The sequence below is a fragment of the Rhopilema esculentum genome, chromosome 12 (assembly GCF_057945365.1).
Source record: "Rhopilema esculentum isolate cy_ngs chromosome 12, ASM5794536v1, whole genome shotgun sequence".
Lineage (NCBI taxonomy): Eukaryota > Metazoa > Cnidaria > Scyphozoa > Rhizostomeae > Rhizostomatidae > Rhopilema > Rhopilema esculentum.
Genome location: NC_142826.1, coordinates 1,010,637 through 1,037,091, shown reverse-complemented (window position 1 = coordinate 1,037,091; position 26,455 = coordinate 1,010,637). Strand labels below are relative to the sequence as shown.

General features: G+C 37.5%; 1 protein-coding gene across 2 annotated transcripts; it reads left to right on the top strand.

Annotated features, from left to right (window-relative positions):
* Nucleotides 1-2,814: 2,814 nt before the first annotated feature.
* On the top strand, nucleotides 2,815-26,392 carry LOC135681183 (ATP-dependent translocase ABCB1). Of its 2 annotated transcripts, none has more exons than XM_065195508.2 (26): nucleotides 2,815-3,130; nucleotides 7,531-7,630; nucleotides 7,796-8,229; nucleotides 8,908-9,079; nucleotides 10,728-10,852; nucleotides 11,125-11,241; nucleotides 11,934-11,988; nucleotides 12,419-12,532; nucleotides 13,173-13,283; nucleotides 14,609-14,734; nucleotides 15,219-15,422; nucleotides 15,554-15,724; nucleotides 16,172-16,400; nucleotides 16,955-17,109; nucleotides 17,802-17,972; nucleotides 18,499-18,603; nucleotides 19,039-19,116; nucleotides 19,599-19,682; nucleotides 19,976-20,179; nucleotides 20,729-20,829; nucleotides 21,496-21,636; nucleotides 22,132-22,288; nucleotides 22,745-22,942; nucleotides 23,316-23,531; nucleotides 24,348-24,494; nucleotides 24,751-26,392. In XM_065195508.2, the coding sequence occupies exons 1-26, from the start codon at nucleotides 3,078-3,080 to the stop codon at nucleotides 24,940-24,942; spliced, it is 3,960 nt and encodes a 1,319-aa protein (XP_065051580.2). In that variant the 5' UTR covers nucleotides 2,815-3,077; the 3' UTR covers nucleotides 24,943-26,392. The 2 variants fall into 2 exon arrangements, with proteins under 2 accessions (XP_065051580.2, XP_065051579.2); XM_065195507.2 differs by lacking the exon at nucleotides 2,815-3,130 and adding an exon at nucleotides 5,813-6,252.
* Nucleotides 26,393-26,455: the final 63 nt, after the last annotated feature.

Genomic DNA, 26,455 nt, shown 5'->3' with positions numbered 1-26,455 from the left:
CATGTTTTTTTTGTTCGTTCGTCAGTCTTGTTCGTTCAACTCCTCTCTTCTGCGAGGCCAGCAAGCCCTAACTGTGTAATAGAGAAACTTGTGAAGGGTTTAGTTATGGTAAGGAACGACTTCTCCACACAGGCAGCTAAATAAAGCTCTGAAAAAGCATTTCGTGAATGCGATCTTTTATTTATTCTTGATGCTAGAGTATTTCTTCATTCACACACACCTGTTTCTATATTGACGGATAGCTTTTGCTTCTTTTTTTAGAGCCACGATTGCGTCGTAGAATAGGTACAATGTTTACTTTTGGACAAGCTTGCTTGCTTGGTGATCGACAGTAAATAAGGTAACAAATTAGAAGGCAAATTTCCATTATTCCGGTAGGCCAATATCTCCAAAGTGGCAAATTTTCCAAATAAAAGTTTCAAAAAATTCTAAAAGCCGTTTACCAAATCAGCTACGCTTTCAGACATGACAGCGTTTGAGTCATAACATATAGTGGGACAAATTAAAAGATTTTCAAGTTTCGTTACAGTAAATTTTGACTGCAGAATTTTGCAACCTAAATAAACCAGCCTGTCTTTCAGACTCTTAAAAAAACGCTCTGCCTATTTCTTTGCAATTTTTCCTCTTATTGTATCGTCATACTCCTTCTGAACAGATTCTCATCCAATGAATGCTTTTCACTTTATCTTTCGTCCAATCAAAGATGTCACTCCTTTTTTCTCGACACTACATACATCTCACAGAGGCTCTTACGCAAGTTGGAAAGTGGGGAGGCCCACACAAACCATTTTGTAGAAATCCCACTCCCCGTCGTTGTCGGAGGCCATCTTGCCCGAGAGCATGGAAAATGCTAAACCTCTTCCTAGATGGGTACAGCTTAGCTAAGGTTCACATTTGGTTCCAAACATCTTCAGTTATCTTTAACTAATGCCACAGTTTTTCTTTTATGCATGATACACTAAATTAACAAAAATTAAAAAAGGTTGGTAGAATGTGAAACATTTAGTCAAAATTTGAATGCGAATAAAGTGAAAAAGTTGATATTTACCAAGCAAGAAACTATTTTGAAAGAAAATGGTTTAATGCTACTCTAAGAGCTATTTACATAGTGGTTTCATTTAAAATGAATTTTGTAAATATCGTTTGAACACGCTTCAAGAGCCCTTGGTCTTCATTTGTCATCTGAAAGAAATTTTTGCTCACCGTAGCAATATTTACTGAGTGTTTGTAGCTTTTTCAAGATCTCTAATTCCGTTAGGTTTGCATCGTATTAGTATCCACCCTTTTATAACACAAGGAATATTATAGGTTTTATTACAAATGACACATCGTCTTTACAAGTGTTTTTATAATTTTACTAGTTATTAACATACAATATTATAAATACAAAATAAGGAAGTGTGCCCAATTCCAGTCAACTCCCAGGGGGGGGGGGGGACAAACCTTTGTTTAAAATAATGGAAAGTCACTGGAGCTGGAGGGGCCATTGCCCCCTGGTTGATATAATAAAAAAGGCCCTGAGTTCTCAGCAGGATCGTTTCTTTATTTCGTCTAGATTCCATCAGAGAATTCGATCAGTAAAGCTTGGTTTCCACTATGGGTTAACGTGAGATAATTCTGAGCTAAATTGAAAATTAACTCATGGTCTAAATTCAAGTTAACTTGAGATAGTGTGAAATAGCGTGAGATAACGCGAGCTATCTCAAAATTAACCCATGTACCGATTCGGTTTCCACTTGAGATAGAATTAAGTATTGAAATTTCAGAAATCACATTTTATTTGAGTCTTGCAGCTATGGCGGGCGTCTTACAAGAACAACTTATTTTACTTCTGCTTTTGAGAATACTTAGAAGGAAAATATTTTTTGCTAGAAGTGCCGTTCGCGATCTGCGCCAAGGTTTTCGGTACGGAGAGTCTACCAGAAAAAGATATGCGTTTGGTGAATACGACCACTTGCAACAGGATCTTAGAAATGAGAAAATGTTTCTCTTATTTCACAACAATTTTTTTAGTAAAGAAAACTGTTTTCAACATCTAAAGTAATACTCAGTGCAAGTGCGTTGCGTAAGAACCTCAGTGCAAATTATAGCACATTCCCCTCCCACGCATCGGCTTCTTTTGATAAGATGTTACCTCAAGTTAACTCATGAGCTTGAAATCAAAAAATTTTGTTTCCAAGCTCATGAGATAACGTGAGTTTCATGAGATAATTTTTAATGACCGTTTCCACTATGAGATAATTTTTAAACCATGTCAGATCACAAAATTATCTCAAATTAACTCACGTTAATTCATAAACCAAGCTTAAGAGACTACTCTGCGCACTTCCTCGCTTTAACTTTCGGGACACGATACTTCTTTTTGCCTGAAATTTTGCGTCAAAACCAAATTGGTAGCCTCAGAATCAAATCAGTGGAAGCGTTTCTGTAATCAAAAATTTTTCCATTTTGTGACTTCAACGTTTCTTCTTCTGATGTGAATTAAAGTTTTGTGCTTCTTGAGCCCTTGATAAATTAGGATAAGGTATAGCTGCAATGGCGATCAGGGGTGCGGGGCACTGTAATGGCGATCAAGAGGTTTGACTAAAATTTAATTATTGCATAAGATGATGTAATTTGAGTGAAGCAAAGGAGCTTTTTTACTGACAAACTTGATCGTAGTGTAGTATTTGATCACCATTCTCATCTCCAATTTGATCAGTTCTTTGATAAAAGATCTGATGAAGCCACCAGATAAAGGCCTTGTGTAAGTTTAATAGGCAAGAGTAAACATTCGGATTTTGAATGAAATTGATACCCAAATTGTCATACGTCGGTATTGACGACGAGAGATCAGAGAATACGACGAAACGGTGGTGTGAAGATTCTACTTAGGACTGATTGAAACCTGTGGTGTGGTGTCAGCAAACACGATCAATAGATTGGTTAATCAATAAATCAATACAGCCATGCAGTCGACCAGCAATGACAGATGCGAAGTAACGATGACAGCAGGTATCCATTACCTACAAGCACATTGACTTAACGGCCTAAAAGGGCGTGTGTTGAGGCAGCAAGGAGCGGGTCCGTAAGGCAAGATGAGTCCCGAACAAGATGCACTCATGAAGAAGGACGAGTACAGGAGAGTAAGGTAAGCCTTCGCAAATTACAGAAGCGCGCCGCGCCCCTGCTGTGCCGAAAATGAAATGATCAGGGCGCCAAAGATTGTTGGTAGTTTTGCATTCAATTAGCTCGCTATTCATGATTCACTACCATTTCTCAGCTACATAATCAAGTCGGCTTCTCATACCACATGCGGTTGATACATGCCAGAGAAAAGCTTAAAACTTTAGTCGTAAACCCTACTTTGAAATACTCAAGTCAGGGAAATTAGCGAAATTTTAATACCAAGGGATGAGTCGAGCGGAAATAAGTAATTTAGCTCGAGAAACCCAAATTAATTGAAGACCTCTAATCATAAAATGTCAGTTATCGACAGCAAGCGGTCCCCATTTCGGCAGTTCAGTCGAAAATTTTCTCGAATTTTCATCAAAATGTTCACAATAATATATTCAAGATTTAACACGACCATGTTGAGCATTTAAGTAGCATACTTGGAAATTTGACATATTTTTAAAGGTCAAGTGAGCATTTAGAAAGAAAAGCTCCGGTAAAATCTTTAACCACAATTTACATAAACTGAATTACTGTCAAAAAGTCATCTTTAAAATCCAGACGTACTGTATTTCATACACTCGGAGTCGCTTTAAATTTATGAATTTACGTTGACTGACAAATCGGAACATAGATAAGACTACTGCAGTTCAAGACTTTTCTAGATCTAAAGTAAACAAATTTCATATGGATTTCACAAGTTTCAACGAGGTTGAAAACGAGGTTAGTTTGCATTTATACACGTGGGTCCTGGTCATTTTAAACGGGCACAAGACAGGAAAGAATGGAAGAGCTATCTCCCACTAACTCCTTTGCACGACTGCAGATTTTCTGGATTTCCTTTCAATTTACGGTCCGCCAGGGGTGCCGTCCTCAAAAGTTCGGACGGGGCTGTACTGTAGGTAACTTCTCGAAGCCACACCCACGACCACACCCAGTATGCTTCCATTATTGTTAACGATTTTCTATTATGTATATGAAACTATTAACCGACTCAGAAATACTGATAGAAAATCGCTCATTAACAGAAAATCTACAGCATGATAAATACTTGCCAACACATAGGTCATCCAACCAGAAATGTGCTCATTTGTTAAGGGGGCTTAGCCCCCCGAGCCCTTCCAGGGCACCTCTGCAGTCCGCATACCTCACAGAGCATTGACTATGAAAAGTTGAAAGGAAGCAAGATTTATTTATTACCATTGGTCAGGTTTTGTGACAGGCATTCAGCTGGTTGGCTCCTGCATCTTGCCCCCCCCCCCGCCTTCTAATTGATATTTTGGGCCCTAATTTTCTAATTTTGCGATCTTGAACTCAAAGTTCTTATGAGATATATTGCATAAATTTGGTAAGAATCGAGAAAGAAAGTGCAGATCTTTGCTACTGACTTTCCTCATCATGAAAGCGCTCTAGAAAAATCAACATGCAAGCTTGAAAAGTGTCCCTCGAGCGTGTTGTCAAAAGAGTCGGATAAAAAGCCAAACTCTTGACGAAATTCGATCCTGACTGTTTTTCTAAATCTATTCTTAAATTCCTCAATTTTGAGCCTTAATACTGTTTTAAAATTCACTTGTGCCAGAGTGGTGATAATATTCCATATTTCAATCGACCGAATCCTCCACAAGCTCCTTTAAAGTAGTTTTATATTCTTGCTTACCCCCTTTTTTTATTTTACGTTTAGCTAGACTCTAGATTTTGCTCGATTATTGAATCAGAGCTTTAACTTTACTTATTTCATATTATTTTTTCGTACTTTTTATATACATAATCTTTCGGCGTGTTACATCAGTTTGAAGACAAATATGTTTGCAAAGAAGGAAAATCAACGGTGGTTTGATCTCAAGGCGTATCACGATTATTCATGATTTTTAAAAAGAACCAAGGAATGGTTTTGCCACTTTTCAGTACATCTTGGCTTTATTCGACTTGTCAATCGAAAACTTCCAGGAAACATTCAAATTTATCGCAATCCGTCAAACACAATTTCTAGTTCTAGCAAAATGTTTTGTCATGCTAATGTTAGTCCTTTCGCCGAGCCTAGATCCTTCTTGCCTTGACTTCCCGCTTTGATGACGTCCCGGGTTTTCTGGTTAGGAAGGCATTTTCCAAATCTGAGAACTTAACCCCGATCGGCCTTTTGCCCTGCTGAGAATTCTAGAACATTCGTTACCTAACATTAGATATCAAAACTAATATGAAATTGTTGGGATAGTCCCTAATGTCATAAGTTGTTCCTACATCTCATTTGGATAAAGCTTCTTTAAGGGATATTCAGAAAGCCGAACCTCCTAAGACAGTTTCCTTATCCCTGTAACCCAACCGCCTTGACGAGGGCTCAATAACTAGCAACCCGCGCTGATTTGAACAAAATACTGGTTAATTCGATCAATGGCGATCAAGCGGCCACAATTATTTACCTGCACGCGGACAGGCACATGACAAGAAGTATGAAAGAACTATGTGGTCCTCAAAATAACCAGAGCCCAATCATTGCCAGAGCCTGTCTTATTTGCGTAGGAGGTTCTTCGTGTACACCAAATGACACCAAACCTCAATTTCCTTTTACCAAATTTGGAAGAAATTTTTCAATGTGTCTGATCTGATGGTATTAATTACGTCATTCTATTTTAAGATGCCCAGTCCCTTTTTGCATTCAGTTACGCAAAATGATGCAATGTACATCAAACAATAAAATATCTTGTAACGGTCCAGAACACATGCTCAAAAGGACAAATTGGATGTACAGCAATCCATATATTCTTTAATTTCATCTTATTAAGGTTACTACAAAGAGACCCATTTATTGATAGGCAGGGCTGTCTCGACTTGCTTCAAACACTGCACAGGCATAAACTTGTATCCCACTAAAATTAGGCAGGAAAAAGGTTGTTTATAGTGTGGCCTGCCAGTGAAAGGCCCATAAATTTGTATCGGATTTTGAAAGGAAAAGATGCCTCCTATCGCGGAGAAGCAATCCTCGACTTTGGGGCAATCAAATGGTGACGTATCTGGGCAAAATTTGGATACTAATGGTGCTGCAGAAAACCTGGAAGTGAAAATTATCAATGGGAGTAAAGGGACGCATGCAGCCAATGAAAGGTAAATCTGAAGTCTAAAACAACGTAGGGAAGTCTAAAACCTGCTCGTTCCCATGATCGATAATTAAATCATTGCCAAGTAGGCCACTCAAATGTCAGTCAGTCGACTTCTCTTGTGATTCACCTATCAGATAGGAAACATGAATATTTCTTGGTTCAGTTTTGTTGAAAGCTATATGTTGCACAAGTGCTTATCAATCTTTTACAACGTTTTTCAGATCCCGTTTTTTCTAAAAAAGCCAAGCTGAGGACGTCAGAAATTATTTTCGTGTTATATAATTTTCTTTGTGTTTATATACACGAGATTGTGTGGATGTTAGCACGTTGTTAACTAAACTGTGCACTTTTTCGCTTGAGGTGCTTTTGCTTCCAGTAGGCAATGCCAACTCAACGAGACGTGACGGAGCAAGAGGGGACGTGATTGAGTCCTTTTTCTTTCCATTTTACAAAAATTCAGGGTCGGCAGGTGATTTTTGAAGGCGAATTATTTGCACAATCGCAACTGTTTTTTTCATTTTAATCCAAATATAGACACGCTACTAACAAAGAAAGCAAAGTTCACCATTGTTCTTAGATAGGGGGCTTTCAAATGCAGTGTTTCTTTGTGAAGATCCTTACTTGTGTCACGCGATTTATGGGGATGGAATTATCTATGAAGGTTAATCAAATTTTGGCAAAACACATTTGAACTGTTGTTTGGTATATTGTGGTTTAAGTTTCTTGCAAATCAGGATACTTCCCAGAATGTAAGATTCATGATAAAGATAGAATGTGCAAGTTTATCATATTTTACCTCAGAATGTATTTCACCTCAGAATGCAAGTTCTTAAGAGGTGAATATGAATCAAAAATTATAATGACTGTAGATTAATAAATTTAAGATGACCCCTATAGTGTGAATGGCAAACCTCCCATTCATTGCCATTGGAAATCTGGATAGCTATCTCCTGTCAAAATTATATGGAAATTATTTATCCAGAGTGCGTGCATGTGAACTTTATACCTAGCCACATCACTGTATTCCAGAAGTCTAGGTTATTATGCTGAAAATAAACATGTGTATTCTACCATATTCACAAGGAGCATTACTCTAGGTCAGATATCCTTAGGCACACTGGAGTATTATATATCAGAGCTTCTGATAAGTTTTGATGTTGTTAAACCAACTGCCTATTATAAACAGCAATTTGAACAAACAGCAGTTATTAAGAATGAAACTTGATGGGGAAATATATAGCAATGTGTTATGATTATAAATATTTGTCAAATTCTCTTCCAGTGTTGCATCAAATTCCAGCAAAAATAATGATGCTAATGAGAGCTCATCTAAGGATGACAAGACGAAGGAACCAGAGAAGCTTGTTACAACCAAGGAAGTGGTAAGACATTTTTGTTCTACTTCTATTCATTGTAGACCTTTACTAGTAGATACATTGATGCTGATATGTTTCAAATTTTTAGTAACTTTCAACTGAAACTAAATTTGTATTTTACAATCCTAGACACTAGAATAACTTCAATTTTGAACTTTAATTTTATTTCAGTTCCAGTTTGCTGATAAATGGGACATCATTTGTATGATATTAGGAACAATATTTGCCATGGGAAATGGTGTTGCCCAGCCATGCTCATTTCTTGTTTTTGGTGAGCTGATTGGCAAGTTCATTTCATTTGCAACTGAAGCTGCAGAAATAGCAGCAAAAGCGGCAAATGCTACAAAGACTGGAAATGCCACAAGTAGCCCACTGCCAATTGCCATGATTGATATTGATTCAGAGATGGAAACATTTGCAGCTTATTACACATACATTGGAATTGGAACAATTGTTTGTGGATATGTGCAAACTGCTTTTTGGTCTGTAGCAGCTGTAAGGCAGGCTCATCGTATTCGTACCAATTGCTTCAAGTCAATAATGGGGCAAGAAATTGGATGGTTTGATACCACAGACAGTGGTGAATTGAGCACTAGACTAACTGAGTGAGTTTCCATAATATACCCAGCAATGCAGGGACTGGCCTAGTCATTTATTTTTTTAACAGTTGAGATATGAATTATTCTTATTTTTTAGGCATGTTATGTTAAAACCTTACTTGAAATATCAACATTTGCAAGATAAAGGTTGATTTTGCTTTTGCCCCAGCACTTTTTTGTGCTACTTTTAATGATGATATTGTTTATAGAAACTATTGTCCATATAGATAAAAGGTATCAACATAACAAAATCAACCAAAAGATGTCCACGCTATCTGAATGTACACCATTATTATTTTGATATTATGACACTTTAATAAAATATTGAAGGATTAAAGAAAATTGCCAATGTCAGGGGAGGATGATTTTCCTGTCATTTTCAACACTGGCAGTGATTCACAGCTAATAATGGCTTGCAAGGAAATCAAAGAACAGGGCATGGGCTATTGGTTGCTGCAAATTGCCAGGGCTGTAGTTAGTTCAATGATTTACAAAGATAACAAAGTTTACATTGACAAGTAAATATGTAAAGCATTTTGTAAACGTATAAAACATTTTGTAAGGTTTTCTTACTTTTGGTTAACCTTCTTCTTGTAGCTAATCTTAGCATTATAAAAATTCCAGATTTTTCTCATTTTGCTTTTCTGAAATACATATGTGATATTTTTTATCATTTTTCAATAGTGATGTAACAAAAATTCAGAATGGGATAGGTGACAAGGTTGCCATGGTTGTCCAGTCAATTTCCATGTTTTTAGCTGGCTTTCTCATTGGCTTCATTTACAGCTGGAAACTGACTTTGGTTATTCTGTCAGTTACTCCAGCTTTGATGATCACCGGAGGCATTACTGGAAAGGTGAGTTGTAAAGCCTAACAAAGGAGCCAAACCAAACAAAACCAAACCAAATAAAAATAAACAAAACAAAACCTAACAAAAGCAAACCAAATCAAACATAAACAAACCAAATCAAATCAAACCAAATCAAAGCAAATCAAGCAAAACCAAACATAACTAAGACTAAACTAAAACTGAAACTGAACCAGACCAGACCAGACCAGACCAGACCAGACCAGACCAGACCAGACCAGACCAGACCAGACCAGACCAGACCAGACCAGACCAGACCAGACCAGACCAGACCAGACCAGACCAGACCAGACCAGACCAGACCAGACCAGACCAGACCAGACCAGACCAGACCAGACCAGACCAGACCAAACCAAACCAAACCAAACAACGGTGAAAAATTTCAACCAAATCAAAGAACATTAATCTATTTGCATATTTGGGATACATGATAACAAACAAAAATAAATTAAAAAAATCTTATGAAGAGCCTTAATGTCCAGATGCGTCTAAGCTCCTGAAACACTCACTTAACTAGCCAATAAGAAAACAGACAATGTAATTCTAACAACAACAAAGATAACAGTTAAATAATCCATATCATGACATAAGCATTCCCTGTTTATTAACAACTGGTTTAGCTGTACTTTCATTTTGTAAATCATTTTGAGGTCCTTTTTTCTATATATGTTTGCAGGCTTTAGTAGAGCAAATACATCATGACACTGAAAATTTTTTAGTCTCATAATAATATTTTTGCTTTTGCCCCTTATTCTCCTTATAGGTGCTCCTTATTCTTTCTATATGAGAGCCATCAAACAACAACACTTACATCAAAGATAAAATAGACTTGTTGTGCACAATCTTTTCACTCAAATTCCCTAAAATGCTAACAACATATCTCTATGTCAAGTGCTGTTTATGTTCACCAACTACTTCTAGCACTGGAACCCCAATATCCTGTGTGTGCCTCAGCCCCACAGTATGGTGGTATCACTTCAACTGGTTGATTAAATTATGGTATTACCACTGTCATTATCAAAATTTTATTCATAAATACCACTTTCAGTATGCTTGAACTTGTTGTCAGCTTCAAATTGACATCCGCTTACCTTTTAAGTTTCCATCTTTTAAGTTTCCATCTACAAGCAGAAGTTAGCAAACGCAATTGTCAGAAAAGACCTTCAAATGTCATTATTTTGGAAGCCTGTCAAACAGTCCAACCAAAGTTTCCTCTCACTTGATTTATCTTCCTTCTTTTTTAAATTTCAAAAGCACGCATAATGCCTAAATTTCTTGTTCATTTTCTTGACTTGGAATCACAATTTTCTTCCCATATTCTTCAAATATTGCTGTAATTAAAATCTGTATTTGAATGGAATAATTTCCTTATTTTTTATCTTTCGTCTTGCTCAGACCTTTAAATGCTCTCTCTTAGTATCAAGCAAAGTTTGCGCTTCGAAGATGAGGATCATAACATAAAACGAGGGTCTTCAAAAATATATAATTAAGTAAATAAAAAAGGGTCATTGCGAGGGTCATATTTTGTCAATACATGCGGTGTTAAACTGTATAGTGATGGAGTCTAATTCTTACTCATTTTAACATAAGTGGCATTGGTTCCTTCAGAGAGTCAACTTCATGATTATCTTCATAGGTCATCGGGAATTTAACAAGTCAGGAACAAACTGCCTATGCAAAAGCAGGTGGCATTGCAGAAGAAGTGCTGGGCTCAATTAGGACGGTTGTTGCCTTTGGAGGAGAGAAGAAAGAATATGAACGGTAAATTGTTTTCCCACAAAATTATGCTGTTCAATGCAGCCAAGATGATCTTGATTGCAAAGTTGATCAAAAGTATGGCCTAACGCTAAATTTGTGCCTCGCGATTTTACCAGGTAATTTGAATTTAAAGCATTGAAAAAATTATCTGTAAAAAAAAGGCCACAGCTTACTTGAAAAACGCGTGAATTTAAATTGAGAAACAGGCATTGCTAAGGGTATCCTAATGGTAATTGCTTTTTTTTCTTGTCTAACAAAGTTGATTTGTTTCACAGGTATTCGTCAAGTTTATATGATTCTCAGAAGGCAGGCATCAAGAAAGGAATGTCAACAGGGATCGCGTTTGGCCTTTTTCATGTTGTCATCTTCAGCTGCTATGCTTTGGCGTTCTGGTTAGTCTTCAGCTTTCAACGGAGCAATTTCAACAACACTATTTTCATCAAATGCGCCTTAATATGAAAAATATGTCAACAGAAATTGTTCCTTTTTTTAATCGATATGTGGTACAGGCCTTTAAAATTGATTATAAGAACAAAGACATTTTTATTGTTTCCAGTCCCCCTTATATTTATCGCATTGTAAAAAATATGGCTGAGCGTTGGAATCGTGTTTAGGCTATTGTTCAAGCTATTGTTCTCGTTAACCAATCCACAACGAGACAGACTGCCTTTAAACCTTGATACAAATTTACAGATTTGTTGTCTTCTATTGTCACTATTACTCAGCTTTTGTTAACAATTTTCACATTTAATTGAATGCCTTTGTTCTCGCTGCCTTTTGTCATTCAATTCTTTCATATCAAATCAATAACAAATCCAAGGGGTGTATGCACAGCCTCACTGAAAAAGAATTAGACCAAATAATAGGGAGCACCAAACGCTCTTTTAACCTCCAAATCAAAGAAAGAATTTTGCGAAATGTGGGAAGTATACAACATTTTAAATGTTTAGACATAAGGTTTAAAGCCATTTTGTTCTTCTTTCAAATACACATGAAATATATCCTGCAACGTTGAAAAATATTGAAGCATATCGTGAGTCAAGCTTTCAAAATTTCTTTCTAAAATTTAAAAATTATTCTCTAGGTATGGTTCCCAACTAATCGCTGACAATGAATTGAACGGAGGAGACGTTCTTGTTGTAAGTATCTCAGCATTTTAATCTCTATCATTTTTTAAAGCTAGTGTCCAAAAAATCTTCCCATGATCTTTAGGTAATTTCCATTAGTACAACACTGTGAGAAGAATGTGTGAAACCAAGAAAGATTTCATTAACATTTTTGTAACCCTAAAAAAAGACAGTACCTTTGGTATTGATTATTTTAGTAATATGCATTTCGATGTATGAACCAATTAATACACAACATGATAGTTACTATGGTTGAGTCTAGTGAAATCAAAAGGGCTTCATCCAGAAGAGACCATGTGTATGAGCCACTTGAGAGCCATCCCATTAGATCACTATTGCAGTTCAGTATTTTCTTTTATGTTAAATGTGATTTGCGTTATAAAGTGCATCTAACAAGAATATGAAGGATTTTTGTATAACAAGATGATTCTTTGCACAACAGGTTTTCTTCTGTGTCATGGTTGGCGGTGCTCAGATAGGACAGGCGGGTCCCAACATGGAGGCTATAGCAAAAGCGCGTGGAGCTGCCTATTACGTTTATTACGTCATAAACAAGGTGCATGAACGAAGTCGATTTAATTATTTTTGTTAGTCATTGTTTTATTTGTCAGATTAAGGAATCCTTGCATTGGCTTTTCAGTCAATATAAATTAAGCCCTCCCATTGTTGAAATGTTAAATTGCAATGGTGTGATGAGTATCTTGATTATAATATTGCAGTGGTATGATGAAATCTTTTAATCCTTTTACAGCTGTGTCAATTCAATTTTAGCATTGTCGATCCGGAGTTGGTTATTGTGTTATGAAATACAGTCGTTCGGAAACTATAGCAAAAATTAGCGAATTAGTTGAATTTTCCAAAATTTCTTTCATTACTTGATCCTTTGAAGTTATTTTCAAAATGGTTACTAAAAGAAGGAAACAGCACAGCCTAACTTCACCAGTCATTCTGGGATTCGATTTCCTTTATGGGTTATACTTATTTTAACTGGTACTCCCAAACCTATCTGAGTTACTTTCCCGAAGTCTTGCGTGATGTGTTTTAAAATTTAATTGGCAGATGTAATTGGAAAAACTCGAATTGATAGAGACGTGCTGATTTATATGCTTGATAATGCTGAAGTCACAAAATGATTCATGTGACAAATGTTGGCGTCTTGGTAATGGTAATGGAAATTTCTTGCTTTTTGTGATTAGAAATCGGAAATTGACCCATTTTCTGAGGAAGGACAAAGACCAGATCGAATGCTTGGGAACGTACAGTTCAGCAAGATTCATTTTAATTACCCTTCAAGGCCAGAAGTCAAGGTACCCTTTTATGTTCATTTTAATCAGAATAAATTCCAGTCAGAAGTAAATGCATTTTGAATTTTCATCTATAATGAGCTGTGTGTTATTTTATTGAAAATAAATTCGTTGTCAATCATTTTGACAGTTCCTTTGTATCGCTGTCAGTCATTTTGGCAGTGCAAGTAATTCGCTGTCAATCATTTTGGCAGTGCAAGTAATTCGCTGTCAGTCATTTTGGCAGTGCAAGTAATTCGCTGTCAGTCATTTTGGCAGTGCAAGTAATTCGCTGTCAGTCATTTTTGCAGTGCAAGTAATTCGCTGTCAGTCATTTTGGCAGTGCAAGTAATTCGCTGTCAGTCATTTTGGCAGTGCAAGTAGTTCGCTGTCAGTCATTTTGGCAGTGCAAGTAATTCGCTGTCAGTCATTTTGGCAGTGCAAGTAGTTCGCTGTCAGTCATTTTGGCAGTGCAAGTAATTCGCTGTCAGTCATTTTGGCAGTGCAAGTAGTTCGCTGTCAGTCATTTTGGCAGTGCAAGTAATTCGCTGTCAGTCATTTTGGCAGTGCAAGTAATTCGCTGTCAGTCATTTTGGCAGTGCAAGTAGTTCGCTGTCAGTCATTTTGGCAGTGCAAGTAGTTCGCTGTCAGTCATTTTGGCAGTGCAAGTAATTCGCTGTCAGTCATTTTGGCAGTGCAAGTAATTCGCTGTCAGTCATTTTGGCAGTGCAAGTAGTTCGCTGTCAGTCATTTTGGCAGTGCAAGTAGTTCGCTGTCAGTCATTTTGGCAGTGCAAGTAGTTCGCTGTCAGTCATTTTGGCAGTGCAAGTAGTTCGCTGTCAGTCATTTTGGCAGTGCAAGTAGTTCGCTGTCAGTCATTTTGGCAGTGCAAGTAATTCGCTGTCAGTCATTTTGGCAGTGCAAGTAGTTCGCTGTCAGTCATTTTGGCAGTGCAAGTAATTCGCTGTCAGTCATTTTGGCAGTGCAAGTAATTCGCTGTCAGTCATTTTGGCAGTGCAAGTAATTCGCTGTCAGTCATTTTGGCAGTGCAAGTAATTCGCTGTCAGTCATTTTGGCAGTCCAAGTAATTCGCTGTCAGTCATTTTGGCAGTGCAAGTAGTTCGCTGTCAGTCATTTTGGCAGTGCAAGTAGTTCGCTGTCAGTCATTTTGGCAGTGCAAGTAGTTCGCTGTCAGTCATTTTGGCAGTGCAAGTAGTTCGCTGTCAGTCATTTTGGCAGTGCAAGTAGTTCGCTGTCAGTCATTTTGGCAGTGCAAGTAGTTCGCTGTCAGTCATTTTGGCAGTGCAAGTAATTCGCTGTCAGTCATTTGTGCAATCTTTTCCTTGCAGATCCTCAAAGGGTTTAGTCTTGATATCAAAAGTGGCATGACTGTTGCTTTGGTTGGTGAATCTGGTTGTGGAAAAAGTACTGTTGTAAAACTTGTTCAGAGATTTTACGATGCAGTTAACGGTGGAGTAAGTGTAAAACAACAATGCTATACATTTTGAATGTTTAATCAATTTTTAATACCTTTTATAACATCTTTAATATCGTCTTAAACGCTGCTTTTATAGCGACTCTGCAACTGTAGCCAGGAACATGTAGGTAGATAAATTTTTCTGATGTGAAAGCTCGTAGCTTGTAGTTAAGGATGGTGTTAATGACAATGCGAATAACCAAAAGGATAAAGCTGAGTATCACAAATTCAATCGTTGCCATGAAAGCTTTACATGTTTAATATAAATATTATGCGTCGAATTATTTTTGGGTGTTTTGTCGTATAATTGCGGTTTAATTATTTTCTGAGACCTAAATAAAGTTAGAATTTCGATATGGTTGCCGTGATTATCTTTGAAAGATAATTGCCTGAGATGTAGGTTTAGCCGAAGAGAAGGCTGAGTCGTGAAATCAGCTTTGCTTGTCCAGTTAATGTGTAAAATTGCCTTTCTTTATTTGCAGGTCACGATAGATGGCATTGGTATTGAGCAACTGAACGTCAGTTGGCTGAGGAGGCACATTGGTGTTGTGAGTCAAGAACCAGTTTTGTTTGAAGGATCAATTGCAGAAAACATTCGCATGGGTAAAGATGATGCCAGCGACCAGGAAATTGAGCAAGCTGCACAAAACGCCAACGCACACACATTTATTTCCGAATTGCCCAAGGTAGGATAAAGGTTTAAAGTAGTAGTTTTTCAATAGGAATATCTCTCAACAAGGTCTTGATGTTTGCTTGTTAAAAGATCATTTCTTTTGTTTGCCATGTGCCTTATTTCAAGTCTTTTTCCTTTTTCAAGGGTTATGACACCTTCGTTGGCGAAGGAGGTGCCCAGCTCAGTGGAGGTCAAAAGCAGAGGATCGCAATCGCGCGTGCCCTCATTAGGGATCCGAAGATTTTGCTGCTTGATGAAGCAACGTCTGCCCTTGATACCGAAAGTGAGAGTATCGTCCAAGCTGCATTAGATAAGGTACTGCCTAGGCTACACGTATACTTTAGGGATTTCCTCAACAACCTTTCCTGTTGCTCTCTGCGTTGACATTTTCTATTCACTGTTTAATTGATTTTTAAGAACTTGCCCCCAACTTGCTGTGATTTTAGACCATTTTTATTAGCACTCTCCACCTTCTTTGCACCGGCAATCAAGAACCTTTCCCACCGTTAAGTCTGAAAACATTTATTGATGGTTTATACCAATCTTTCCACTGTGCATCTTACTTTTAAAGCGTTTATTTTTATTATTCACCAAAGCAAGAGTCGCCCTAAAAACGGGATAGAGGAAGTAAAGCGTTGCAGGATATGCAGAATTTTCATTGCACATAACATATAAGATTTTTAAACCTGTCTCTTAGTTTTGTTTTGCTGTCTGAAGTTTAAAGTAAATCAACTAGAAATGTTTCGTATATTTAAATTTCAGGCCAGCCAAGGAAGAACAACGATAATAATTGCCCACCGGTTATCAACGGTTCGAAATGCTGATCTGATCGTGGCAGTCCAGGATGGTGCTGTTGCAGAGCAAGGGACTCACGATGAATTGATTGAAAAGAAAGGGGTCTATTACCAACTGGTTATGTTGCAGACATTAGCAGAAGAACTGGACGATGAAGAGAAGGACAATCTCTCTTTGCTAAGTGAAGAGGACCGAGGTAACCTAATTGCAATGAATGGCAACCCTACTTTTTTATCTATATGTTTTTGCAAGGTCTTTAGAGCGATGTGAGCACCATGTTGGGCAGATCATAATGGTTGTCCATTCTAACCCTAGAATAGCTGTATTTATCATTGAATCGTGATTTAATCCTTCTACAAATCACCTCGTTAGCCAACCAGCTAAAGAGAAACTATGACAAGCTTTTAAGTTTTTGTGCAAATATAAGGTAGTTGATCTAAAAGTAATAACAATGTGAGGAATAGTTTATTTATTATCAACGAGTTTAATGCTCTTTATCTTTTGCCAGCTGCAAAGAGGGGCATTAATTCTATTATTTGATTATGTTGTTTGTTGACTTTCTTAGATTAGAGTGGATTTTTGAGCGTTATAATTGTCTGGCATTGGATAATACACTTGTTCTGTATTTATAAGTTTTGTTCATTGCAAATACAAACTCGATCTTTGCACAATCCCTTTTAGTAACAAAACAGAGGTTTATGTTAGAAGAGGAACAGGAGCTAAAGTATTATTTTATTTGCTTATCTTTAGAACAACAAATAGCATTGAAAGTTATGAGGCAAGTCTCAAATCTATCGCAAGGAAGTGAAGAGGATATAAAAGAGGTCAAGGCTTTGGAAAGAGTTTTAAGCAGAAAATTATCTCATAAAGGTGCAAAGCCTGCTGCCAAAAGTCAGAAAGAAAAGGTAGATACATTCCCAGTCTATAATTGTTATTAATGAGCTCACCGTCTAGTATTGCTTTATTCCCACTCAAAGATGTTACTCATTGATTTACTCCCGCTGAAGACAGACTACACCGAACCCTGATCAAGTGTATGTAGAGTTACTGCAATTGTGCATGTGTGAACCTCCAGCGTTTGGCGTCGTGTTCGAAAATATAGGGAGACTGTTGACGCAAGATTGGCATCTGACGACCTTAGAGTAGCATGATAAAATAAGAGGACTACTAAAGTAGTAAGAACTACTAAAGTAGTCTAGCTTAATTCCCCTTTCTTAGTCCGTTTCTCAGTGGAGCAGGCTCCGTTGTCCAATTATGATTGCGTATGGTTGAACAGGGTAGGCCTCTACAAAGAGAGTGACCCGTTGCTGTTTTATTTCTATCGTGTTTAAGTATAGTTTCTAGCTGCTTTCCCTTGGTCAACTCGAATCATCTTTCGTCTGTTAGTGTACCATTTCCCAAAGGCAAAATGGCAAGATCGAGAAGAAAGGTGAAGATAATGTGTTCTTTGCATCCTGTAATTTAATAGCACGCTATTTTTATCATTGACTAGCTCATCCTAGCACTGCATAATCTATCTTTTTCTAACGGCTATTTTATGGAAAGAGCCCTTTCTAACGGCTAAGTTATGTGGTAATGAAACCAGCGTTTTTTTCAGGAAAAAAAGGACGAGGAGGTGCCAGAGGAAGAAGTTGAAATGCCATCTGTTAAGAGACTCATGCTGCTTAACTCAACTGAATGGCCATATCTTGCAATCGGCAGCTTTTTTGCAGCCATTGTTGGAGCTTTCCCCGTCGCTTTTGCCATAATTCTTAGTGAAATTCTTAAGGTAACAATACCTCTTTAGTGTTTCTGTTTTATTTATCATTGTTCGCTTTTTTGATCCAATACTGTTATAAATTTGATTGCTATTTCTTGCCCAAGATCGAATAACAAGAAGGATTGTATTTTTGTTATGTTTGGAAGATTAGGTACCATACCTCCACGCGTGTACGGATATATATGCTGTTCTATTTGCATTGTCAAATTTCTGGCCTATTTTACTGAGGAGGAGCATGTCACCCCGCATAGCTCTGCTGTTTTGCTTTGCTTCAGATTTCAGACTTGTAATGCTGCACTATGCTTAAGTTGTGCACAGACATGCAATATTGTTGTTTGACTATAGCGTTAAAGTTGTTTGACTTCACTGAATAAAACCATGGACAAACGCTTGATGGCAATTCGCAAGACCAGCTTTGAAAGTGTGTGTTACGGTTTTTCTAGACCAGGACTGTAAGATAAATAGGTAGTCAGACTAGACCAGGACTGTAAGAAAATGTTTTACTTCAATTAACAAATTTGCAATTTTGTTTCAGGTCTTTGCAGATATTGATAAAGCAAAGTTAAAAAGCGATGCAGAATTTTGGGCACTGATGTTTTTGGCGCTTGGAATAGCTGATGGGGTGTCCCTCTTTACATCGGTAAATATACCGTCACTACTGACTGTATATATTTTTATCTAGGGAGGTTTTTTAGTTAAAATAAATGCAAAGTCTCTTGAAATCCTAAGCTACATCGTTATAAAACCGAGAAAGTTTGGAATGTTTGAATTTTGCAAAAGCTTCACATTCACATGGTTGCTAATCATTTTCATGGCCACATGGTTGCTTCTCAGTTTAGAGGTTGCCTTCTTCCACATTAGTTCTTTTATGAAACGTGATATTTAATTGTTTCCGTTAAAATTCATCCATACGGGAGTTGACTTTGAATTCAAAGGGTAAAATGCAATTCTTTTGTACGTCCCTGCTCATCTTTGTTGTTAATCGATTTCATCACACTGCTTTCTGAGAAATCATCCCACTCGATGCAGCGGCCTAAACTTCCGCTTTTAATGACAAATTTTCATTTGCTTTTAGTCATACTGTTTTTCAAAAGCTGGCGAAATTTTAACGTTGCGGTTGCGTCAACTGACATTCAAAGCACTTCTCCGTCAGGTTGGTTTCTTTACTTCCCAGTTATCGAGACCTTCTTATCTTAACAGCTCCACTAGTTCCGATTTGGAGGAACCATATTTTGTAAAGCATTTGATCAACGCTTGCAGGGTCTCTGACGAGGATCAAGGCACCCCATGTCTAATAAATTATTTTACAAAAGTAAATGATGTTGGTCATATAAGACAATTTGATTTATAGGTAAGATCGACTTACTCATGCCTTAAATTATAACTGACAAGACACGATATGTATTACCCTGGTTATTTTGCCAGTGTTTTCCAGGGTCTATTTCAGGTGATCTTATTTGTGTCATCCCATTCCTATGTCTATTCCTGAACAAATTTACCGTTTTTGAACGAGTATAAGTTTCTTAATGAAATTAAACCTGGCCATTAGCCCAAATGACCCCGCTTCAGCGTTTTTCTTTAAACTCAATACCATTGCTCCGATTGTCTTATTGTCCGTTTCAATTTCTTTTCCAGGAAATTGGCTACTTCGACGATCCAGCGCACTCGACTGGCGCCCTCACAGCCCGCCTGGCAACTGATGCCACAGGAGTTCAAGGGGTACATGTTCTAATACCTATTTTTAAATTTCACTTTTACTGTCGTCAGTTTATTAGTCGTCACTGATTGGTCAAAACAAGTAACCGATCAAATGCACTATTTTTCTTTCAATTCTACTTTCAATCCGCATGTGGTTATGATTTTTCGCCTACGTTTTTGGTGATTATACGCTGATATTATTCTTCAGCATGACATTTCCTGCTTTTCTCTGCTATTTCTAGTTGATTTGTAAAATTGTTATGAATTTGTTTCTCTTACTCTTTGATTTGACTCAATGTCTTTTGATTGGATAGGCTACAAGTCTTCGTTTGTCAACAATGGTTCAAGTTGGTGTTATGGGCCTAACCGCAATAGTTATCGCATTTGCCTATGAATGGAAATTGACATTGCTCATCTTCGCATTCGTTCCGTTTTTGATGATAGCTGGCGGTATGCATACGAAAATGATGACTAGTTTTGCCGAAGAAGAAAATAAGAAGATTATAGAAGCTGGCGCTGTGAGTTTGTCGTCTTTTCTCTAATCGAGCATCATCTTAAAATAATATGCAATAGAGTTCTTAAGTGATATGGTCACAATAATCTTATTTTAAAAAACCTTGAATTTTGTTCCAAAAACCTAAAAGTGCACCGTGAAATGCCACTGAATGTGCAAAACCACTTAAAGGTATTCCGAATTGACAAAGATATGACCAGATGATGAGCAGAACCAAAATAACAGTGATCCATTAGCAACTTGAAAATCTTTTATTGGCTATATCTCACCCGGTTTTGACTCATTGGCCTGATTTTGCATTTTTGGAAGTATTTCATGGAGTTCTTTTATGTTATATGTCATAATCTAAAAACTCTATGGGTCTTTTTTAATTCGAGTGACATTGAATTTCAGAATATGTTTCCCATTCGACAATTACATAGGCTCGTAGCCAGTTATTGGCCATTTCAAAGAACTCTTTCTTAATATGGTATCCAATCGATCCGAAAAACGTACGCCTTTCTGCTGAAATTATTTTCAACAAGTTATTCGATGGAATTTGATTTTGTTTCAGGCTGCAACGGAATCAATTATCAACATTCGTACTGTAGTTTCCCTTGGAAAAGAACAGCTTTTCTGGGAGAAGTATATGTCCTTATTGCAAGGCCCGTACGAGTAAGTAGCTGTTTTACCTGCACCTTCTGTTTGCAAATGTTATTGTTTCTGAATCGAACACGTGGGATTTGTCTGGATGGAAAATTTGAGGCCTTTATCCCTCTCAACATAGTTCAACGGCTCATATCCCAGTTAGAATACCGAAATACCATATATCAGAACCCTATACACAATCTTCAATTTCTGTCTTAGAATGGAAGGTGTAATGGACCGTCTTATGTATGGACCAAGAAACGTAGGAACCCGGGACACTGAGGCACGTACCCCCCCCCCCCAAGATTTTGCAGTTAATGTAAAGTGCCTTTTTCAGAATGTGCTTTTTCATTTTTCCGTAAAACAACGAGTTTAATTAGACTGCAGGCACAGTGCCCTTCCAGGTCAAGAACTTCCTTTTTAGTAATCCCAATTTTGAAACTTTTTCCAGCTGTGTATCGCTATTCATCAAATGCCCAGTGCCCTCAAAGTGTCGTGCCCCCAAGTTTAAGATGCTTCCTATGGCCCTGTATGGGGCAATACTAGGCCTTGTTATAGAGCTGATTAGATTTTTTTGTCAATTTGGACAAGGTAGATAGCCTAACAATTCCTAGATGCTAAATCGATGGAACAGCCATGTTAGATTCGTTGTTCGTTTACTGCGTCATAATTTATTTTTTCTGTCATTTCCAGGAAATCGAAGGTGCGATGCCATTTATATGGTATCAGTTTCGGTTTTTCAATGGGTATCATGTTTTTCTGCAATGCTGCTGCCTTCAGATTGGGAGGATATTTAGTTCAAAAAGGAGACGTTGCATTTCACGACATGTTTAAGTAAGTAGGAGAAGTCCTAGGTGAACAGAAATCCACAATGTCATTTTTCTTGTATCATGTTTGCTTCATGTTATATTTTCATTTCATGTTTGTTTTTGTGTTAGTATTATCGTGTGTAATTTTAGTGTTAAAGGAGACGTATTTGTTATTTGAGACATGGAAAAAAGAGTGATATGGAAACTTTATAAATTACAGCATTCACAATATAAATGCTTTACTGATTTGTGTGCACAAGTTTTAGAGGAATCCAAAACTTCAAAGAGGTATGAAATTAGGCTAAAGAATTTATTTTGAAAAGGATAGGTGTCCTGATTTACTGACGCTAAATTTCTGGCTGCAACTCCCGTGCCTGTCGAATGATTTTTGCCATGTTTTAATGCTGTAGTCTACTGGGTCTTTACAAGGTTGCAGTCTAATGCCTTTGCTTTTTACTGTCTCTTCCCAGCCATTTTTATGAGAAGCATTGAATCTGAACATTCATTCTTTTTGATTCAGGGTGATTATGGCGTTGACTTTTGGAGCAATGATTGCTGGACAGATAGCCTCATTTGCACCCGATTATGTCAAAGCCAAGACATCTGCTGCAAGGATCTTTAAGCTTTTGGATAGAGAGCCACTTATTGACGCATACGACGAAGGAGGCGAGAGACCTGTACGTATTCTTTACTTTTTAGTACTCTCAACCCATTTTATGGCATTGTGTTCTGTACCATACCACTGCAGTATCTTTGTAGTATACATCCATTTTTTGGTTTATTGTACAATTTACGTTCTTCCGTAAATGTTTGTGAATATTTAAGTTGCAATATGCTTCAAAGGTTAACTAAAAGAAGAAAACTTAAAACATAGGTTCACAGAAAGTTAGAGATTTTTTACAGGATCCTTACAGATTTTTTACAGGTAAATGTTAGATAGATTTGTGTAACATGACCCAGTACTTCAAATGAACTTGAAAAATGGCCTTCTATCCGTGATTTGATGTTGCCGGGAACCCTTCGTCCCTGTGAGATATTCTGTCAACATTCAAGGTATTTTTAGGTTCTCGTCAGTTTTGTATCAGTGATTTTCATCTGGCGTACAATGATGACCTGTTTTGCAATTTTAACAGAGTCATGTTGACGGAGCAATTGAATTCGACGAAGTCAAATTCCACTACCCAAGCAGGCCAGATGTGACAGTTTTGCATGGGCTGACAGTGAGAATTCAGCCAGGCCAAACGCTAGCTCTCGTTGGCAGCAGTGGTTGTGGTAAAAGTACATCTGTCTCGTTGATCGAGAGGTTTTATGACGTTGCATCTGGAAGTATTGTGAGTGATTTATAGTGTGATATTACTAACAAAGTTTCTTTGTTAGATCCTAAACTCTATTCCACAGTTTTGTAATTCTTTGGCCGAGAAATATTGTGATTTGAATCCGTGACTGGCCGGAACAAACTTCTCCAAATGTACTTTCGGTTAATGTTAACGCATAACTCTTATGGAGTAAGGATATTACATCACATGCGAATGATAGCAAATGCTCTAATGATAAAAAATAAACGAAAATATACCTGACAATGAGAATAAAGTTATTGTGCAGGTGCTGACTGTGCCAGTTCTCTGTTGAACTGTTTTTTAACTTCTTTGTTGTTGCTTTGCACCTCGACTCTGTGAATCCAGTTGAACGTGTTTTTTGTTATAGAAACTGGATGGAGCAGACGTAAGGTCGCTCAATATTGCATGGCTTCGATCTCATCTCGGTATTGTTTCACAAGAGCCAGTTTTGTTCGACTGCAGTATCAAGGACAACATTCTTTATGGTATCCCAGAGGAGGAGAAAGAAAAAATTTCCATGGAGCAAGTCGAAGAGGTCGCAAAATCGGCCAATATCCATCATTTTATTTCAAATTTACCCAAGGTCAGTTTGTGAAATCTTGACTTGAAAATTCATAGATGTAATCAACGCTAGGTGTATGTTTTTTAGAATGTGAAACCAGTTCTGTGGCCTGGAATGAGGTCAAGCAACTCTCAAGCAACCACTGCTTGCGAATATTAGAGCTGAAGCCACAATCCTTTCCAAAATTAGCCGGAGCACCATAATATTCACGCTCAAAAGTTGACAACCCCAGGATTTTAATATCTCCCCAAATTTTAAATTCTGTCGCTAAATCCCCCCCTCCCCCCCCCGTACTATGTTGATTCCTTCATTAGAAGTGTTTTTGCATCCAAGCCATTTTAAGATTGAGGCAGGGAATCTCTAGGGCCTCGAGGTTTTCGGGGCCTCATATAGTAATTAATTTTGTTCCGAGAATGGAATTAATCAAACGTAACAAATGTATGACTACAAAAAGTAAAACGTTTTAAATGATTAAAAGAAATCTCTGCAAAAGATATTCTAAAATTCATTTTAAGCTTATCTAAAGAAATTTTAGGGGGCCTTATTTTTCGGTTTTTCCCAAGGCCCCTGGAACCTCTTGGCGGTCCTGCCACTCACCACAGTAGGCGTTCCTGCCCACTGCTCGAACCGCATAATTGGTAAAGAAAAATAAATTTGAAAATCAGGGCACTCTCCAGCACCGATAGCGATTCACCTTGTTTTCCTTTGAGCCTGTCATAAAATGCTATTCACTAAGCTTTAAAGCGGTTAGTATAAAACCTTGAAATGACTTAATCGCTTAATGCTTTTGTATTTGACTGAGTTCACAAAGTGATGCACAGAATGTTCTCTTTAAAGGGGTATGAAACGACGGCTGGGGACAAGGGAGCGCTTATCTCAGGAGGACAAAAGCAAAGAATCGCCATTGCAAGGGCACTTATACGAAACCCGAGCATCATGCTTCTGGACGAGGCTACTTCAGCGTTAGATTCAGAGAGCGAAAAGGTATGTATTGTGTTTGGGAGCAAAATTATCTGCATTCATGATAAATTGCTTCATTATAACTGTAGTTTCGTTACTTCAAGCACTTACAGCTCTTTAGCAGTATTTGTGAAGCTGTTTATGTTTCCCAGCTTATTTATTAAAGTTTAGGTTTGCAAGTTCAAGAAAATTGCTCCCACTTTTTGTTTAGCAAATTTTCGATAATGGAGGCATTCAAATTTCTTGATTTAGTGTTTTTTAATGCCCCTTTACTTTTCAGATCGTTCAGGATGCTCTAGATGTGGCTATGGAAGGGCGAACGTCAATAGTTATCGCCCACCGCCTTTCAACCATTCAAAATGCTGACATAATTGCAGTAGTACAGGGCGGCAAGATCATTGAGATGGGAACTCATAGTGAGCTGTTGGCAAAGAAAGGGGCCTATTGTGTTCTGAACGCAGCACAGCTTTAGGGGATCTGCGCCCCACCGAGGTGTACAGATGATGGATCAAAATAATGCACCATTGCAATATGTCACTAAAGAAAGGAAAAGCCATGTTCTTGAAGAAAGCCGAGAGAAACCTTGTTTTAAACTGTAACGTGTATGTATCTTTCAATCAAATTTTGCGTCCTTCCATTTAGGATAGTGTTCAAGTAATGTTAATCTGCAATTAAATTTTTAAAAATAACTGATCTCTCGAAAAAACTACTGCTGCAAAGCTCTAGGACTTTTGAATCTTAGGGTTAATGGTGTCACTTAAACCAATTTCACTTAAAGGCTCGTGCGCAACCGGCATGCTTTGCAGCTATATTATCAAAACCGGCCTCATATCCTACTGCATGAAAATACAAAACACAATCAATTTCTCAAGACAGCTGCCGCCAAGCATGCCAGTTGCGCAAGAGCCTTTAAAGGAGATTTGCTGCTAGTCGACAGCGCTTTTTGTGAAAGTCCTTGAGACACCCAATATTCTTTGTTCCATTTCTGTGTACAACTACCACCACGCCGCTTCGACTCCCGAAAACAATATTGATTGATAGGCTAGAATCATATCTCACATATTCAGTAAAATCCCACCGTAACGCCATATGTCAATTGGTAGCAAATGATAAATTGGTATTGAAGAGTGATGTGAGTTTTTTGTCTGTGATTGTGGATGTTATCGAGAGCACGTTTGCGCGTTTTTCATGTAATGATTGCCAACCGAAGTGGGATTGTCAGAAAAACCCACACACCCCCTAAGTTCACATCAGTACAAAGAATTAGCTCACGGTGAAAAAGTGAAAAATTACACTATAAACATGAAAGGCCACGAAATTCTTCTCAACAGAGTTTACGCGAACCATTTCCTCTGGAAAAATCACTTAACTAAAATTGCGTTAGAGGAACATTAGAGTAACCCTTCGTCAGGATGAAAAAGCTCTATGTCAATATATCTATATCAGATAATATCTATATTCTAAATAATTGACGAACTTTGTATGTAAGTAGGGATCTCAGCCCTTTGTCATAAATTTTGTCTTTAATGCTTTTAGTGATGTCAAAGGATGTCAACAGCCTCGGTCTATTGAGCTATATATTGATTCAGTATAACTATCTGCCTAACGGGCTTCTCTTCAAAATTGATTTTTATCGCCTCTACGAAATACGATTTTACTGATTTGTTTTATGCCATTTATATTTTCTATATATTCAGATGTAGCTCAAAAATATATTTAACGGCCTTTGTAGTTTTTGGCAGTTTTTTTACTTATTATATTATATTAGTGCTTGTTTAGAGATAAAAAAAATTGTTATTAGCTGAATTTGATGTTTTAAGTGTTGTAATAATGGTGATAAACCAGCCGTTCACGTTTTGTTATGCGCTTATCACGTTTTGTTATGTGGTCGATTTGTGATGTAATCAACCGGAAGCACGTCAGAGGATATTTTTTTATCATACAGACTCGGAATCCCTTCTGTAAGTCTGGCTGCCTGTGTAAAA